Raw genomic sequence first — 17531 nt, forward strand, 5'->3', positions numbered from 1 at the left:
TCACCTGCTGTGGATATGCAGATACGATCCGTAAAAATGTCAGCTCCGTGCTCTGCTCCTCTCAGCAGTGCCTCTTCTGCGGTGTTCCCCAGTCCTGCAGCCCTGTGCCGCAGGAAGCCAAGCGAGACAAGAAAGCAGCAAGGAGCTGAATAAAAGAGCACAGATCTCACAAATTAAAAAGAAAAAATACAAACTCTAACAGGATTTTTTTTTTTTCTGCCAAGGAAGATTCGCCCTGGGCTAACATCTGTTGCCAATCTTCCTATTTTGTGAGAATGTAAAATGGTGCAGCCACGAGGGAAAATAGTACGGCAGTTCCTCGAAAAATTAAAAATAGAATTACCATATGACCTAGCAATTCCAAAGGAACTGAAAGCATACCTGTAAACCTATTACTATGGGTTTTATCTCTCCACTCCAAAATTTATGTTAAAACCCTAATCCCCTAATCCCCAATGTGATGGTATTTGGAGATGGCACCTTTGGGAGGTGATGAGGTCACGAGGATGGAGCCCTCATGATTGGATTAGTGCCCTCATAAGAAGACGCCAGATAGAGCTTGCCTCCTGTCTCTGTTCTCCACCACGTGGGGACATAAGACGAACATCCGCAAGCCAGGAAGCGGGCTCTCGCCAGACGCCAGACCTCAGACCTGCTGGCACCTGGATCTTGGACATCCCAGCCTCCAGAAACGTGAGAAGTAAATGTTTAAGTCACCCAGCCCACGGTAATTTGTTACAGCAGCCCAAACTGACTACACACCCACGTTTAGCAATATTAGTCACAAAAGCCAAAAGGTGGAAGCAACCCAAGTGCCCATCACTGGATGGACGGAGGGAGCACCACCCTACCAGCACATCCCGGAGGCAATCTGAACCTCAACATTCAGGGATTTTTATGGAGGCCTCATTATGTTGACATGATTTATTAAATCATTGGCTTTCAGTGATCGCCCCTCCACCAGGTGGTAGTGGGAAGGGGGAACTGAAAATTCCAACACGAATCACATGGTTGGTTCCCCTGGCAACTAGCTCCCACCCTTAGGGGCTTTCCAAAAGTCACCGTATTAACATAAACGCAGGTGCGGCTGAAGGAAGCTCTTCATGAATAACAAAAGACATTTCACCTTTATGGCTCTGGAGCTATTTCAAGAACTTGGAACAAAACTAATTATTATAAAAAAAGATGTTCCTATAGCACTTACGTAGGAAATTACAAGGGTTTTAGGAGCTATGTGCCAGGAACTGGAATAAAGACCAAATATTTATTTCTTATTATAAATCACAGTATCACAATGGCAAACAATATTTTCTCTATTACTGGGTCTCTTAAATGTCAGCAGACCAATGGCCCTTGATTGTCTTTGTATGTACTTAGAAAGGAATTTTAATACATGTGTTCAGGAAAAAGTATTTATTTGACACCTTTACAAAAATATTTAGGCACATAATTTTCATGTTTATGTCACCTGATTTACATATCTCAATCCTCTCAGTACCTTTTAAAAACACTAAAATGGTCATTTGGTAAATAGAATCTATACTGAAAAAATAGTGTAATAGGCCAACATTTGTAGACAAAAATCAGTTGATCATCAGCATGAGAAACATTTATGAACAAAATAATCTCTAAAAACATTTTTGTGAGACAATAAATCTAACCAGTAGATTTCTTTTTAAAAAGTATTTTCAAAAAAGAAAGCTTAAAAAAACCCACCATAGAATACCTCCTCATACCATGATGAAGTGGTCTCCTAACAGCAAGAACTAGAAGATGGTTCAGAAAACGGTGATGGTGCCAGAGGTTCACGAACCCCAACAACCGAGAGAAGCCTGGAGGCAGAGGCAGCATGCGCTCAGCGCATTTAATTCCGAGAAGGGAAGAAAGAATGTCCGGCTGTACCTTAAGGTGACAGACTGGGAAGGTTCTAACTGAACCACTGCTGTGAAGTGTAATTGTCTTCCTTTAAGATGGGAAGTAATTCTTCCTTTTTTGAAATTTACCATCAAAATGAGTAATTTCGTTGTTTTTTAAAAACAGGTGGAATCACCTGCATCACACAATGGCCACAATTATATCCAGTAGGTGTTTTTAAAAAAACGAGACCACGAACAGAAACTTACTTCAACATTCTAGAGGCAACAAGACACAGGGTCACATTTTTTAAGAAATACACACACTGCCCAGGCCTCTAGCATTTAGGGAGCACACATTAAGAATCTCGTTTCTGCCTACAGTCTCACCATGACATAATGACAGTCACAATATTTGCTGAGTGCCTGACATGCACCAGGCATCGTGCTGAGTAGTTTCGCATCCATTAACTCATTTATTCTGAATGTTATGATTTTCCCTCAGCGTTGTTCATAGGAGTCCCACAGTCCCACAGTCCTGGGGAGGCGAGAGTATATGCAGCAGAGGGAGGAGGAACTCAGGCTATTCACACAATTCTAGCCTTCAGGCACTTGTCACAGACCTAGAAGACTCATATAAATTATGAAAGTCCTCCTGGAATAAAAAAATGCCTCAGCTTGTGGGTGGGGCACCCCAATCTGTGATACTGGTAACCCTGCATGCAGCTCTCACTCACAAATCACTGACTTCATCTGCTGCTTTCTCAGTTAGGGTCTGGCTAAAGAATTCTACCATGGCCTGTTCATCTCAGTTTCCCCGGAGCTTAGCATAATGCCTGGCATGAAACAGATGCTCAGTAAACCTCTGCTCACTGAACGAGGCCCTAACAATGAAAGCAAAGGTAGGCCCCAGATCCCAGGTACCATCCAGACCAGCTAGACGTGGAACTCTACATTGTTCCCGTGAAGATCCTTCCTGAGCGTTACTGACCTGGACTTCCCACGGATTCCTGATACAACGGGACTACAGAAAACTTGCAAATGCACTTTTTTTTTTTAACCTACATGCAAGTTGGATCCTACAAATGACTGACTCATAAAGTCAACAGCCATGAGTAACAATCTCCTGACATGGTGGCGATGTATCGGCCAGCCAACCAGCATTATTCAAACCAATGTGGCACTGACTAAAAGCAGACTGGCCAAAGAGGATGCTGATGTCACTGTCACTAACTCAAGAAAAGGAGGCACTGGTCATAAAATTTGGCTTTCAGAATTCTCACCACAGCTCATCTGTCTCAGGGGAAATTAAGGATTTAACTCTTTTTCTCCCAGGAGGTAGTTAATAGGTCAAAGAATCTTTATCCCGTAAGATATCAACCTTGGGGCAAAATCCAGACATTCTGGGCGATGCTAGAGTACCATGTAAATCTCTCATGCACTATAAACAAGCCTGAATATAAATGAGAACAAACTCCAAAAATGGCTGGACAGTCTATTCCATCTCCAACCTCCCAGACTGCTTTCCCTTGAAACATCGGTGGCCGTCGAGGGGGGTAGCCAGGAATCAGCACACAGACGGGACAGAAGCTGTGAGTTGCTCCACTGCTTCTGGTCAGTCAGAAAGTGCAGCACATGTCAGGGGCCCTGAGGTCATATGCATTTAGCGAAGCTGTAACTATACGTGACTTTCTCAAATAAACCCAGAGAGATGACAGATCTGTAAGGGAACCTGACCCCCAGAAGCAGTTCAACCCCTAGTGGGGGTCTGGCCTCCAGACATACCCAAAGGCCTTCCATGATGAGAAACTCTAAAACACAAATTATTTCTAATGTCCAAGGTCCCCCCTTTGTGTGGCCGATAGAGGAAGGAACAGAACCACTAATACTCGCTCTCACGATGGCTTTCCACCCCACTGGGGCAAAGGCGGGCAGAAGCCAGCAGCGTTCACAGCCAGAAGTGCATATCAAGTGAGGCCGGCCTGGAAGTTCGCAAAAGCTCTGGCACACAGAGCGCCCATCTCTCTCCCAGCTTTTCTCTCTGACTCCAATTTCAATCAACCGCTCGCCTCCCTGCAAGATCTCGAGCTAACTCAGCCAGCATGCCTGCTTCCTCAGCCCTCAGAGAGGGGCAGCTGATCAATGGCAGCCTGGCTCAGTGGAAAAAACCACAAGTCACCCACATTCTCTGAGTCTTGTTTTCTCATTGGTAAAACGGGCACAATAAGAAGCATCCTACACAAGGTGATATCCTATTCTCCCACTGGAATTTTCTCAGATGAGATGATACTGGAAAAAAGTGGCATGGAGCTTGTAACTTGGAGGTGGCCATGAGGCTAACTGTAGGGACCCAGCACCACTGGCAGGCTTTAATCAAGACAAACCAAAATAAGGGAAAAACATGAATATGAAAATGACCTCAGTGTAATCTTCAAAAACAAAAAGAAAAAAAAACCTTCTAGGTCCCCTGCTGAGGCACCAAAATACTGATTGTTTAGGTCAACAAAGCCCAGTGGATTCCAATCCAATGAAATCGAAGCTAGTGTGTGCAACAGGGCAAAGGTGCCCAGCCTCTGGTACACTGACTGCACAGCTGGCCTCAGGCAAATACTTGTCCCCCTAGTCAATGGATGTCTTTGAACCAAGTCACAGGGCTGTGTTTAACACCTCGCCCCCGCCCCCAACAAGAGGCAACTCAGGTAACGTCCATTCACGGATGCTCTCCCAGGACGCAGCCCTGGTCTGGACAGAAGCTGGCATGTTCAATAAGTGAGCCAAGAGACACAGGATGTAGGCGGCAGAGGGATACTCACGCCGTCTAAGGAGAAAGGAAGGTGATGGCTCACAGTGACACTGTAGAAGACCAAGCCTTGACAATACAGACACATCTAACCAGCCTTTCCCCTCAAACCAATGGACTCAGTCCTGCTGATTTAGAGAGGAGCAGCAAGAGGAGGAAGGAAACCCAGAGGAGGAAAGCAGGGGCGGTGGAGGGTGCCTGCCCACCAGCACGCACAGAGAGAGGAGGGGCTGAGCGCACAGTTCACCAAGCGCAGCTCTTCCCACAGCTGACGGCGCACACTGCAGCATTAGGTCTCACCCCGCTGAGGGCTAGGGAGGGCAGCTGCTCCTAACCCCATTCAAAGATGTGCTGTTTCTGAGAGCTGGGACTCTCTGCGCCTTGTTCCCAGTCACATCGTCTTCTGAATGGACCGACAGAGCTATGGCCTCTGTCTTACCCTGTCACCACAGCAGGAGGGAGACCCCTCAACTCCTTCCAGAAACATCTCTGCCTCCAGTACTCAGCACGATGCCTACTCACATCACACACTCAGGACATTCTGGTTGAATGAATGAATGAGCCAGACGAGTAAAGGAGTAAAAGGCCTCCTGCCTCCACCCCTTCACTATCCCCATCCCAGAGAGGGAGCAGCATCTTTTCAAGGCATGCACTCTGCTCATCCTGTGGGTTCTCAGGGAAGCCAACATTGAAAGCCATATACTTCAAAGCCCCACAGTTTTTAGTGCCAAAGTTGTCATCTGTGGCAAACGCAGTATGATATCCTTATGAGGAAAATGCAATCGTTAAGAAATAGAATTTAAAGAAGAGTAATTTCAGATACTTGGCTGCATTTCCAGCAGAAGGCAGCCTGGACCGCCCCCAGACGCAGCGGTGATGTGAACGAGGAGGCTCCAGCTGGAGCACTTTACATGTGCAGCTCCCAGGAGGCCAGGACAGCAAACCATGGAATGAAATATTCTCAAAACACTGATGTCTCACTGTCAGCATAGAGGAAAAATAAATTAAAAAGCCCAGTACATTTTCCAGTCTGATATAAATTAATTCAAATGGCATATTTAAAATAGAGTCAATTATAAGTTTCTCTCATAAAATTTTAAAAGGCAGCAATCAATCCTCAGATTGTACAAGTGCAAAGGAATGGTATTTTCTCCACAATCAAGACACCTCAGTTTCTGCGTAAGAGTTGCCAGAGTTCCGAGCTGATCAGAAGCGTGGCCTCAGGGGCTCAGCAGTCCTCTGTCACACCGCTCCCTTCCCCTTGGTGTCCAGCTTGTTACCAGCCTCTGACTGTTTGCTCAGCTGCTCTTCAGAGAAAGTGATGTAGGAATACACCAGGCTCCCAGCAATGCTGCAAAAGAGAAGACCACCGTCAGGGAGGAGGGCCGGAACGGCAGACGTAAGGGAGACAGGGAGAGCTGGAGCCGCCTCTATAAATCACTGCACGTGAACGTAAAACAGAGACAGCATTTCATGCACTGAACTAGAGACACTCCCTCATCGCGGTGTCACACACGGCCGTCAACATAACTGGGAAAACGCAGGTTTGCACACTTGCCAGCAGGAATGCCAATTTCATACAACCTTTCCAGAAGAAAATTTGTTGCAATCAAAACTTCAGAATTCTGTTTATCCTTCGACCTAGCAGTCTGCTTCATGGATGAATTGTGTACATCTTCACAGACTTACCGACAAAGTGTTTACCACAAAATTCATAATAGCAGAAAATTAGAAAGGGGGTAAACGTCCCACAGTGAGGAAATATATAATTCATACAACAGAACACTAGGCATCCATTAAAATGATATAAAATGAAAACAGGAATAACAATTTGATTGAAAAAATCACCTCACAAAACATTAAGTATTGTCTAATCGCATTTTATTTACGTGAACACAGATATGTATATCGCTATGCATCAGAACAGAAAAAAGTCTGGAAGGAACAGAGGAACCTTAACAACAGTTACACCTGGATGGTGAGACTACAGGCACACCTCGTTTTACTGCACTTCGCTTTACAGCATTTTTTACAAATTGAAGGTCTGTGGCGACCCTGCGTTAAGCAAGTCTATCGCTGTCATTTTTCCAACAGCATTTGCTTACTCCGTGTCTCTGTGTCACATTTTGGTAATTTCTGCAATATTTCAAAACTTTTTCATTATTATTATATTTGTTATGGTGATCTGTGATCAATGATCTTGGATATTACTATTGTAATTGTTGCGGGGCACCAAACTGTTAACTGTAAAGACAGCGAACTTAATCCATAAGTGCCGTGTGTGTTCTGCCTGCTCCACCAAACGGCTGTTCCCCGCCCCCATCCCCTCCTCGGGCCTCCTATTGCCTGAGACGCGACTGAAATTAGGCCAATTAATAACCCTACAACGGCCTCTAAGTGTTCAAGTGAAAGGAAGAGTCACACGTCTCTCACTTTAAATCAAAAGCTAGACATGATTAAGCTTCGTGAGGAAGGCATGTCGAAAGCCGAGATAGGTCAAAAGCTAGGCCTCTTGCGCCGAACAGTTAGCCAAGCTGTGAATTCAAAGGAAAAGTTCTCGGAGGAAATTAAAAGTGCTACTCCAGTGAACACATGAATGATAAGAAAGAGAAATCGTTCATGAAAGGAAGAGTCAATCGACACAGCAAACTCTCTGTTGTCTTACTTTAAGAAATTGCCACAGCCACCCCAGCCTTCAGCATCCACCACCCTGATCAGCAGACACCAACACCGAGGCAAGACCTCCACCAGCAAAAAGATCAAGACCGCTGAAGGCTCAGATGATGGTTAGCATTTTTTGGCAACAAAGCATTTTTTAATTAAGGTATGTACATTTTTTTTAGACATAATGCTACTGCACACTTAACAGACTACAGTATAGTGTAAACATAACTTTTATATGCACTGGCAAACCAAAAATTTCGTGTGGCTCACTTTATTGTGATATTCGCTTTATTGTGGTGGTCTGGAACTGAACCCCCAATACCTCTGAGGTACGCCTGTATAGGTCATTTCTTTTCCATTTGTTGGAGAATCTGTCACCCGGGCCCTCAGCCCCTGAGCGGGTTACCTGTCCCCCACACCCACCACCAGGAGGGTTCACTCTTTGGGGACAGGGATCACTCCTGTCTATTCCCTGTGGGGACTCACCAGGGACACGGCCCCCTGCCCCAATCACTTACTGGAGGTAAGCCGGAGCCACGCCCCGCTCTCCCACGGAGCTTGCGGCCCGGGACACCCCTGGGGCTCCAGCCAGCAGCCTGGCCTGGGCTCTGCTTTCAGACGTCCCTGCCCTGGTTTGGCCCCCAGCCTCTGCCTGACCACTTGACTCATAAACTTACTGCTTATTTGAAATTAATTCTATTCTCCTCTGGGCTTTGGAGGCCCAGCCCCAGAGCAGCTGCAGCAGGGTGAGAGGCCCAGCCCCCGCAATAGGGAAGCAAGGGCAGGCACTCACAGACCTTAATGTCAAACCGTGACCATTTACTGAAGTCTACTACGAGTCGAGCATGTGACATACATCTCCTGCCGCTGCAATATTCCTACAAGCTGCTCATTTCACAGATGAAGAAACTGAGCCCCAGAGTCATATATAACATGCTAAGGATCACAATGCATCCTAATGACGGACCAGAATAACCCAGTCAGTCTGACTTTCCCCACTGAAATGGCTTCCTCCCTTACAGCCCCTGCCCCACTTGATATCGCTGCCCGTCCTTATCCCGTTCCCATCAGCCTATACACTTCCCAAGGCCTTATCTTAGCTCTTCAGAGGCCCTTGCACAGGCCTGGCACGTCGCAGCAGCCTAATAAAGAACTGCTGGACTGGACCTCCGTCACGGCCCCATTCAAAGGCAGGAGCCTCACGAACCCAACCCTGTGCAGTGTTCACCGAGCTTCATCTTTTCCTTCATCTGGTAGCTTTTATCCATTTCATTTTTTCTTTTGCTCTGACTCTTCTGGAAACTTTTCTTGTTTTTCTCGTACATCAAGTAGATGATCTCCCTGGTAGCTGGGCTAGGACCCGAGGAGATGGCTTACTGCTGCCTTGTTGACTGAGGCTAAGAATTCTTTGAGGGTCACATGTACATGTACAGGACAGTCTGTCCCTCTGCCTCCAAACCCAGCCTCCCCACAACAAAGTGAAGGACTGCTCCTGTCTTTCATCCGATTCTCATCTAGAATCCCGCTCCCACGACAACCTAAAATGTGACAACGCTCTCTCTTATCTTTCCTGTCAAGACAATCTGATGTTCATACTAAGCCGATTTCAAATGGATAGAAACAATGGAGCAGTTCAAGATACAAGATGACCAAGAATGCCCTGGAATTTATTCCCAGCTTTGTTCTTATGGTGATCTGGGACCTGACACCCCTAGTGTAGTCAGTGTAATGAAAAAACACGGACTCTGGAGTTAGGTCTCAGTTCAAATCTCGAACATACTGCAAGCTCTGTGCCCTTGGGCAAATTTATTCATTTCTATGAGATTCTATTTCTGTACTAATAAAATAAGACTACTACTCTCTAACTATCGTTCGAGGATTAAATGAGACAAGATGCATAAAGAACTAGGCCCTAATCCCGGCACACAGTAAGCAATCAGGGAACACTGACTCCCTTCTCCCGCTTCCGTCAGCTCTGATCCTCACAGCAGAGGCCAGAGGCACTGCTGATGAAAGCGAGGCTGGCAGAATAAGGCGACTCAACCTGAGGCAAGGGGAGGGCACGCTATTGCCACACAGTTGTGTAAATAACCAGAGCAAAACCAAAACACAGAGACTACTGATCTCAACTCTCATGAGTCCTACAGGAGGCGATAATAAAGGATGTTTCACCTCATCTTTATTCCTGACTTGATCATTATTAAATATTTAAGTTTTCAGAAATAGCCATTCCTGAATCACCCAAGGAGAAGTGAATATTCATCAACAAGGATACTATGTGCCAACCAGTGATGAACTGATGCAGGAAAGGAATTTAAATTGCTTCCTAGCAGCTTTGGGAATCTGAGGAAACTGGGAGGCGAGGAAGAGAAGGATGGAGGAAAAAAGGGAAAAGCCCAGATCTTGTCGGGAGAAGGCCTACACTGCCAAATGATTCTGAATCAGATCTTCTATTTCAAACAAAGAACTTCTCATTAATCTATTGGCTCCATAAATATTCACATTAAAGGTAACGACCTCTGGTACTTTGGAATTGGTATTTATATATTCAACCGTCCTAAATATTCGTTTTTTTAAAAGCTCAAGCAATTCTCCATCTGTCTAATATTCAGATCATAGTAGTACCAATTATTAATTCACTGAGACCTGCCGTGGCAGACACAGCCAGGAGATACACAGAAGGGAAAGACAAAGCTACAGCACCCTGCAGACAGAGGTCTAGTTAGAAGACTGCAAGACTGCCTGGAAAGTGCTGAATGTGGCCATTCCATCTGCCCTGATCCACTCGGACCTTCCAAAGCCATGCAAACACAACCCACCTCTCTCCTAGACCTACAGCCACGGACACATATATTCACTAGTCTCAGATAATCAGATGTCCATTCTATAAATACACACTAAAAATGCCTTCAGCAACTCCACGGCCAGGGAAGGAGAGTCCTAAGGTCCAGGCTGTCTTCATCTCCTTCTGCAGCTGACATGTTTGTCTAGCCAGGTAGCTCCGCACCGTAGATGAGACCCCTACCTTCTATATTTCATATGTAAAATAGGTTAATCCACATCAAAACCTAGGAACCAAGATGGTTTGACTTCTACTGCTATCTCCTAACACACACAACTCCTGCCAAATAGGTGAACCGGGCCTCTGGGTCCACTCGCTATTGTGACTAGGGACACCCCACCTTAACTCCCCACAGAGCAGCTGCTGGGGAGCCTTTTCTCAACTTTCTCACCAGCCAAATGAAGCAGAGCTGCATTGCCTCTGTTTCTATCACCTTCCAGTGAGAAACACAGAGGTGACACAGGGTTGAGTAAAATAATGGTGGACTCTGACATTTACAAAGCTCTGTGATGTGCAGCAAGTTACTTAACCACTCAGAGCCTTAGCTCCCTCATCTGTGAAATGGTGATTAGAACACCACTCTTACAGGACTGAAGTGAGAATTAAATTCTGTTTAACTAAGTTATATATTTAAATCATATAATAGGACAACTGACCATTTCAAAGGTTAATTATAGCACACAGCAGACATCCAGAGGTAGAAGTCAAAATGCCAAGGCACAGCAGGGCTAATCCGCGCAGAACAGGAAGACGACGGGGGTGGCAGCTGCTACTTCTCTCTGCGTGGCCGCATACCCATGCACCCAGAAACCAAGGAGCCCTCAGTCTGCGAGGTCTTCCTGGTTTTGGTTGTCCCAACTAGGCCTTCCCTGTACTGTGAGTGCGCAAGCCTCGACCTAACCTCTACCACTTGTGGTCTACTAGTAACTCTCGGCGTCCTCCTGGTCGGGTGCTCACTCCTCCTCTGTTATGAGACTTTCGAGGCATCTCACACATGGGTGTCAACCTACTTCTCCCGTGTTACCCTTGGGCAACACCTCTTCTTCTTGCCCACTGGGGCACCCACTGCCCACCCTCCCCTGCCTGCATTTCAGCTCATGCTTTTGCTCCTGCGGTACTCATGGCTGGATACCCACCCTTCTCTTCCACCTCTCCAAATCCTACCTCCTGGTCAAGGTCTAGCCTAAGGATCCTTTCCTCTGTGGAGTCTCCCAGCACTCTGTGTGATTGCAGTTCCTGAGACTACCACAACCTTACCAGCAGAGCCAGTCTGGATAGCTGCCTTGCGATGCCTGCGTGATGACAGCTGTTGAAAGCTCCTTTGAGAGAATGTGTAAAAAGTGCCTCATCGCTGCTCTTATTAATGCCGTATAAATGCCTAATGTTGTTATACATGCTATATGATTCCTATATAAATGAAAGCCATTGCTATTAACATAATCATTTCACATTTCCTCTCCTCCTTCAGTCTCATCTCAACACAGCGGCCAGAGCGATCCAGTTAACACTAAGCCAGACCACGTCACTCCTCTATTTAAAATCCTCCAACATCTCCCTCTCTCTTAAAGGTAGTCCCCAGTCTGCCCTCCGCCCCACGACCTCTGCAGCCCATCTCGGTTCACTCACTTCACTCCCGCCACACTGGCCTCCTCGTGGTTCCTTGAACACAACAGGCACACTCCCACTTCAGCGCCTTTTCATTTCCTCTTCCCTCCAGAAACCAATGTGGCTCATTCCCACCACTTTCTAGGTCTTTATACAAAATATAACTTCTCAGTAAGCACCCCCAACCCCAGCAATACTGCCATCCCCCTTCCCTGCTCTGCTCTTCTCCATTACTATTTATCACAGCTAATATTTATCAACAGCAAATACTTCATTCAGTTATCTTCATTCATTTTCTGTCTCCTCTACCAGAAGGAAGACTCCATGAAGGGCAAGAGTTTTGAGAGCAGCTCTATCCCCACTGCCTAACGCAATGTTTGTTACACAGTGGGTCCCTACAATGCATTTGTTCAAGAACAAAGGAATCTTCCCAGCTGGATTACAACTTCCCTGAAGATAAAGATGAGTCTACAGCACCGCATGCACTAAGTAGTCACTTCCTATAATGCGTGTACAGAATGGGTTCAACAGTGCTGATTCTCACCCTGCCCACCACGGGAGGCAGGAGAATACAAATCAGTGGTAAGGCAGGAGGCAAGCAAGGAGACTCTGGAAACGTTCCAAACAAAGAGGGGCCACGCTAATCTCTCATCTCACGTGCCAGCACATGGCTAAATCCTGGGGACGACTGATCAGGGTTAGAATCTCAGCTCTCGTTCTTACTATGGCTCAGCTTGACCTTGGGCAAGTTATTTCACCTCTCTGAGTCCCAATTCCACTATCATGTGAACTGGGGGATGATCACATGAGACAACACTGTAAAAAGGTGGTGGCCGTCATACGCTAGGTGCTCATGGAACACTAACTCTCTACTTGCTGCCTTCCCAGACACCTACTTATGTCCTTTCTACTCTAGGATAAGTGCTGGTCTGGGCACATACCTCAGAAGTAGAAGTACCCTAGTTACAGGAGTCTGGCCGGGATGTGAACCATTCCATTTGCACAGGAGTTTTAGGAATTTGCCCAGGAGGAAATTTAGAAAAAAATAAAAGGCTCTCCAATCCTGTTCCGATGTTCTTTGGAACTCATGGGCCTGGAAAAGGATATTCTTTCCTTTATTAACTGATATGAGTCAGGCAAACGCTCTCTTTAAGATCAGAATTCTGGTGAGGCCCCAAGGACATACACAGGGTTTCTTTTTAAAGACTGCGTTAGAGAAAAGTTAAGGAAAAAAAAAAAGAATATAAGCCTAAAAACTTATTTCCTACCTAGTCTTACTGTTTAGTTTTCTGGAAAGGAGGGGGTCTCTTACATATTTAAAAACAGCCCTTGTTTTGCTTTCTTGACATCTTGAATACTATTCCTCAACTTGGGGCTCAGTCCGAACTACTCAAGCATTTCCAGCATTTTCTCCCCAACTTGTGTACTCCTTTTTCTTTTCTGCCTCTTAAAAAACCCTAAAACGTGGGTGGAGGACTCCCATCAGAACTAAAAGGATCATCCATTTTATGTGTTTTCTACACCTGGAGGAAGTTCCTTCAAATGTCGTAAGTCTCCTGCAAAATAACTTTACACCTACTGACCACATGGCAGAGCTTCCACAGGACTTCTTCAGGGTGAATCAGAGAAGTTCAGTGGCAGAACTAGGATAGACAACTCTAGCTCAAAAACTGAAAGCGAGAACACTGAAATACAGGTCGCTAGTAGCAGTATCAGCAACAGAACACTGATTTTTTTGCCATATTCCAGGTCAGTGCTCTTCTGTCAGGAATTATGCTATAACCAAGGCCCAGAGAATCTCTCTACTTCCTATTCAAAAGTCCAAGCTATTCCAGTGAGATGCCAGTTATGTAACAGCTCTACATAATATAATAAACTCTATACATAGCCTGAGAGACATTACATCAACAGCAACTAACTGATAATACAAAACATGTCCTTTTCTTTCTTCAAATGAGAGAACACTGAGAGCAAAGGGAAAGCTGCGTCCTTACTTCAGAAGCCTGGAACCAGAGGAAAGTCTACTAGGATGGAACTACTCAGGAGGAGAAGCAGTCTGGAACTAAGAAGCAACACACACTTCGAAGTAAACAGGCAAAGGAGTTCAAAATAAGGGAATCATAGATTCAGGTGTGGAGAGAGGTAACTGATCCCAAGTCATCGACTCTGGGCTGCACTGCACCCTGCCCCCTCCTTGAGCCGTGCAGACCCTGGTTTGGCCTCAGAAGCTACAGTACAATGGTTTTTGTTACACAAAAGGAGGCTGGCTAAGAGTATGTAACCAATGTGATGACCTATCATGAAGGGATATGAAAATAAAAACAATTCAGTCATCTACTCAGCATTCACTGGATGGTGGTTAAGAAAGAAGACTTGGAGGGCAAATCATAGACTGAATACTTACCAGCTGGGTAATATGGGCAAAACTTAGCAGTTTCTTAGCCTCTCTGTGAAATGGAATGTTTACATGGTCTATCTCATAGGGCTGTTATGAAGATTAAGCATGGAGAACCCAGGACTACGCCTAGCACAAGTAAGCATAAAGAATACTGGCTAGTATTTTGCTATAATTATTATTAGCTGAATGCCAATAACGGGCCAGGCACTGATAATACTGATACAACTTTAAATAAGACAAGTGATTTCTGCCCTCGAATAGCTGAGAATCTAAAGTGGCGATGGACACACACGATTTACTAGGCTACATTACAGTCATTCAGTCATTACTGAATGGTAATGCATTAAAGGGTGAGAACTGGGACTCTGGAGTCCAACCCATCTGGGTTACACTTCTTGCGACTTGACTCACTCGCTGTGTGTCCCTGGCAGATCCGAGAAGTGCACTCTGTCGCTCTAGAGCAGTGTCTGGCAGACCGCCAACAGGCTCAATGCAGATCTTCACAACATTCCACTCACCTACCCTCATGAAGCCTCAAGCTCCTCATTTATAAAAAGGCAATAATAAAAGAACTTCAAAAGAGTGTTATGAAGAATTAGGCAATGCCACAGAGAAAGAATAGTATTTTCAACAAAAAGTACTGGAACAATTGTATATCTATATTAAAAATAACACATACACAATAAAAAGAATCTTCATCCAGTCCTCACACCACAACACCGAAAGCACAATCCATAGGCCACAGACTGGAAAATAATACTTGCAAATCACCTATCAGATAAAGGACTTGTATTCACAACATATAAAGAACTCGCAAGACTCATTAAGAAACCAACCCAATTTTTAAAAAATGGGCAAAATATTTGAACAGCCATTTTACCAAAGAATATATACAGATGGCAAAGAAGCACATGAAAAGATGCTCAATATCATTAACCATCAGGAAAATTAAAATCACAATGAGATACCACTATAGATCTATTTGAATGGCTAGAATTTAAAAGACAAAAACAAACTGACACCACCAAAGGCTAGGATGTTGAGCAACTGGAACTCTCACAGACGGCTGGTGGTTATGCAAACCGCAACGGACACTTTCAAAAATAGGTTGGCCATTTCTTATAAAGTTACACGTACACTTACCATACAACCCAGGAATTCCACTCCTAGGTATTTACCCAAGTGAAATGAAAACTTATGTTCACACGAACACTTCAAAGCAAATGTTTCAGCAGCTAATAGAAAACAGCTAAAAACTGGAAACTACCCAAATGTCTTTCAACTGGTGAATGGATAAACAACCGTGACATATCCACAATGGAATACTACTCAGCAATAAAAAGGTACAAACTACTGATATATGCAACAACACAGAATCTGAAACGCAACGTGTTAAGTGAAAGAAGTCAGACCACAAGCTACGTAACACCATGTATCACTATATGACACTCTGGACACTAAATGGATAGAAAACAGATCTTTGTCAGGGGCTGAGGGGAAGGGGAGAGGGTCAATGCAAAGGGGTACGGGGAGATTTAGGGGGTAATACAATTGTCTTATATCTTGAATGTGGTGGTGGTAGTTACATGACTGTATGCATTTGTCAAAAGTCTCAGAACTGTACACTAAAAAGGGTGACTTTTACCATATTTAAATCATATATTAATTTAAAAAAAAAAAGAAGAAAAACAGAATCACAGATAAAGATGAGTTCCAGAGATTCTAAGAATTCTAGCCTGGGCAGCTATGAGACTGATGATGTCACTACCAGGAAAGGCTACATTACTCAGACCAAAGCCACAGCCCAGAGCCCAGCCTCTGATGGAAACACAGAGGCAGGCTCTGTCACCACCCTTCACTATTCATCCCCATCCTGTCCATAGTTTTTCTGGGCTTGGGCGAGGACTCAGTAACTGGCCACTGGAAAAAAGCATTTAAGGGAGTTGGAGACAGCTAGGCTCTCAACAGAGCCCTACAGAAAAAAAAAGCCTCCTTAAGTCGCAGAATCAAATGTAGATGGAGCCTGAGAAGCGACCAATGCAAATCTCCTGCTTCCTGCACTTGAGTCATGCCAGAGGAGAGCGATTTCCACTCTTCTTAAAACAGCCAAAAGACTAGGCAGGGTGGAGTGGAGCTAGACGCATCTGGGTTTAACCACAGAATCCTTTAAGGGTACAGTTCAATTACTCATTTCCTTCAAGGTGCAGGCAGCCAAGAATGGAGTGACACTGCTTCCAATCAAAGCAAAACCTAGTAAGCAGTCACTTTAAGTTGCTTCTTACATTAAAGGGGCGGGCGGGGGGGCTGGCCCTACCGTGACGTAATGGTGAGGTTCACACGCTCCGCTTTGGCGGCCCAGGGTTCACAGGTTTGGATCCCAGGCACAGACCTATGCACCGCTCATCAAGCCATGCTGTGGCGGCGTCCCACATAAAGAAGAGGAAGATGGGCATGGATGTTAGCCTAGGGCCAATCTTCCTCAGCAAAAGGAGGAGGACTGACAACAGATGTTAGCTCAGGGCTAATCTTCCTCACCAAAAAAAAAAAAAAGTAATGTCTACAACCTATGAGTTTGTTTACTAACTAGCAGAAGATAAGTCAAAAAAAGTAAACAGTATAACCATAATTTCCATTTTAAAGAGAAAAAGTGAAAAAAAAATTAGACAATACATACTTTCCTTTACAAAAGCTGAAAAGCACACTGTAATGGAAATAGTATTTGAACAGAAGGTCACTTGGATTCTAATCCCAACTCTGCAAATAATGTGAATGTTGACTGGCTAAGTACATCACTTACTTCTCCCCAGCCTTGTAATAAAACAGGGATTAAAGAGATATGACATGTAAAATTTATTACAATAAAATGTGAGAGCAATCAGAAATTATTAAAAATACTACATAGGGACAGAGTACCAATGACATCATTATCAACTAACCTTGCTAGCAAAATGGTACTGTTTAACCAGAACTATAATGCACTGACACAAAAAGAAATTCCACTGGAAGAATGTTCAAAAGGTTGGATTTGATATACATCAGGCTGACCTACTTTGTAACACTCAACATACTCAGGCACCGAAGTTTTTTTCAAACAGCCTGCAATGTGAAAAACAACACCTAACCTTTCTTATAAGATACTATGTTATCTTATAAGAGACTTGAACTGCAGAGATCTGAAAATGCAAACAGAAGCTTTTGCTCCATTCTGGCTCTCAGGTTATTTACCTGAAGGGGACAAAGAGCAAACCAAGACATCTCCTAGTCAGGTCTATATGGTGTCACATGATTCTTCTATCCAGATTTAATCCAGATTACTGGCCACGTCCAGATCAGAGCTGGTTCACCATGCTGCTCCTCATATCCTGGCCC

General features: G+C 44.7%; 1 protein-coding gene across 2 annotated transcripts in view; it reads right to left on the reverse strand.

Moving 5' to 3' along the window:
• Positions 1-3417: 3417 nt before the first annotated feature.
• The window catches only part of SLC35D1 (solute carrier family 35 member D1), a 53025-nt gene continuing 38911 nt past the window's right edge, over positions 3418-17531 (reverse strand). For both annotated transcript variants that reach the window (XM_058538257.1, XM_058538255.1), the window contains one exon: positions 3418-6004. In XM_058538257.1, the coding sequence (XP_058394240.1) occupies positions 5896-6004 (109 nt within the window). In that variant the 3' untranslated portion in view covers positions 3418-5895. The remainder of the gene's footprint in view (positions 6005-17531) is intronic.

The sequence above is a fragment of the Diceros bicornis genome, chromosome 4, assembly GCF_020826845.1.
Source record: "Diceros bicornis minor isolate mBicDic1 chromosome 4, mDicBic1.mat.cur, whole genome shotgun sequence".
Taxonomy (NCBI): domain Eukaryota; kingdom Metazoa; phylum Chordata; class Mammalia; order Perissodactyla; family Rhinocerotidae; genus Diceros; species Diceros bicornis.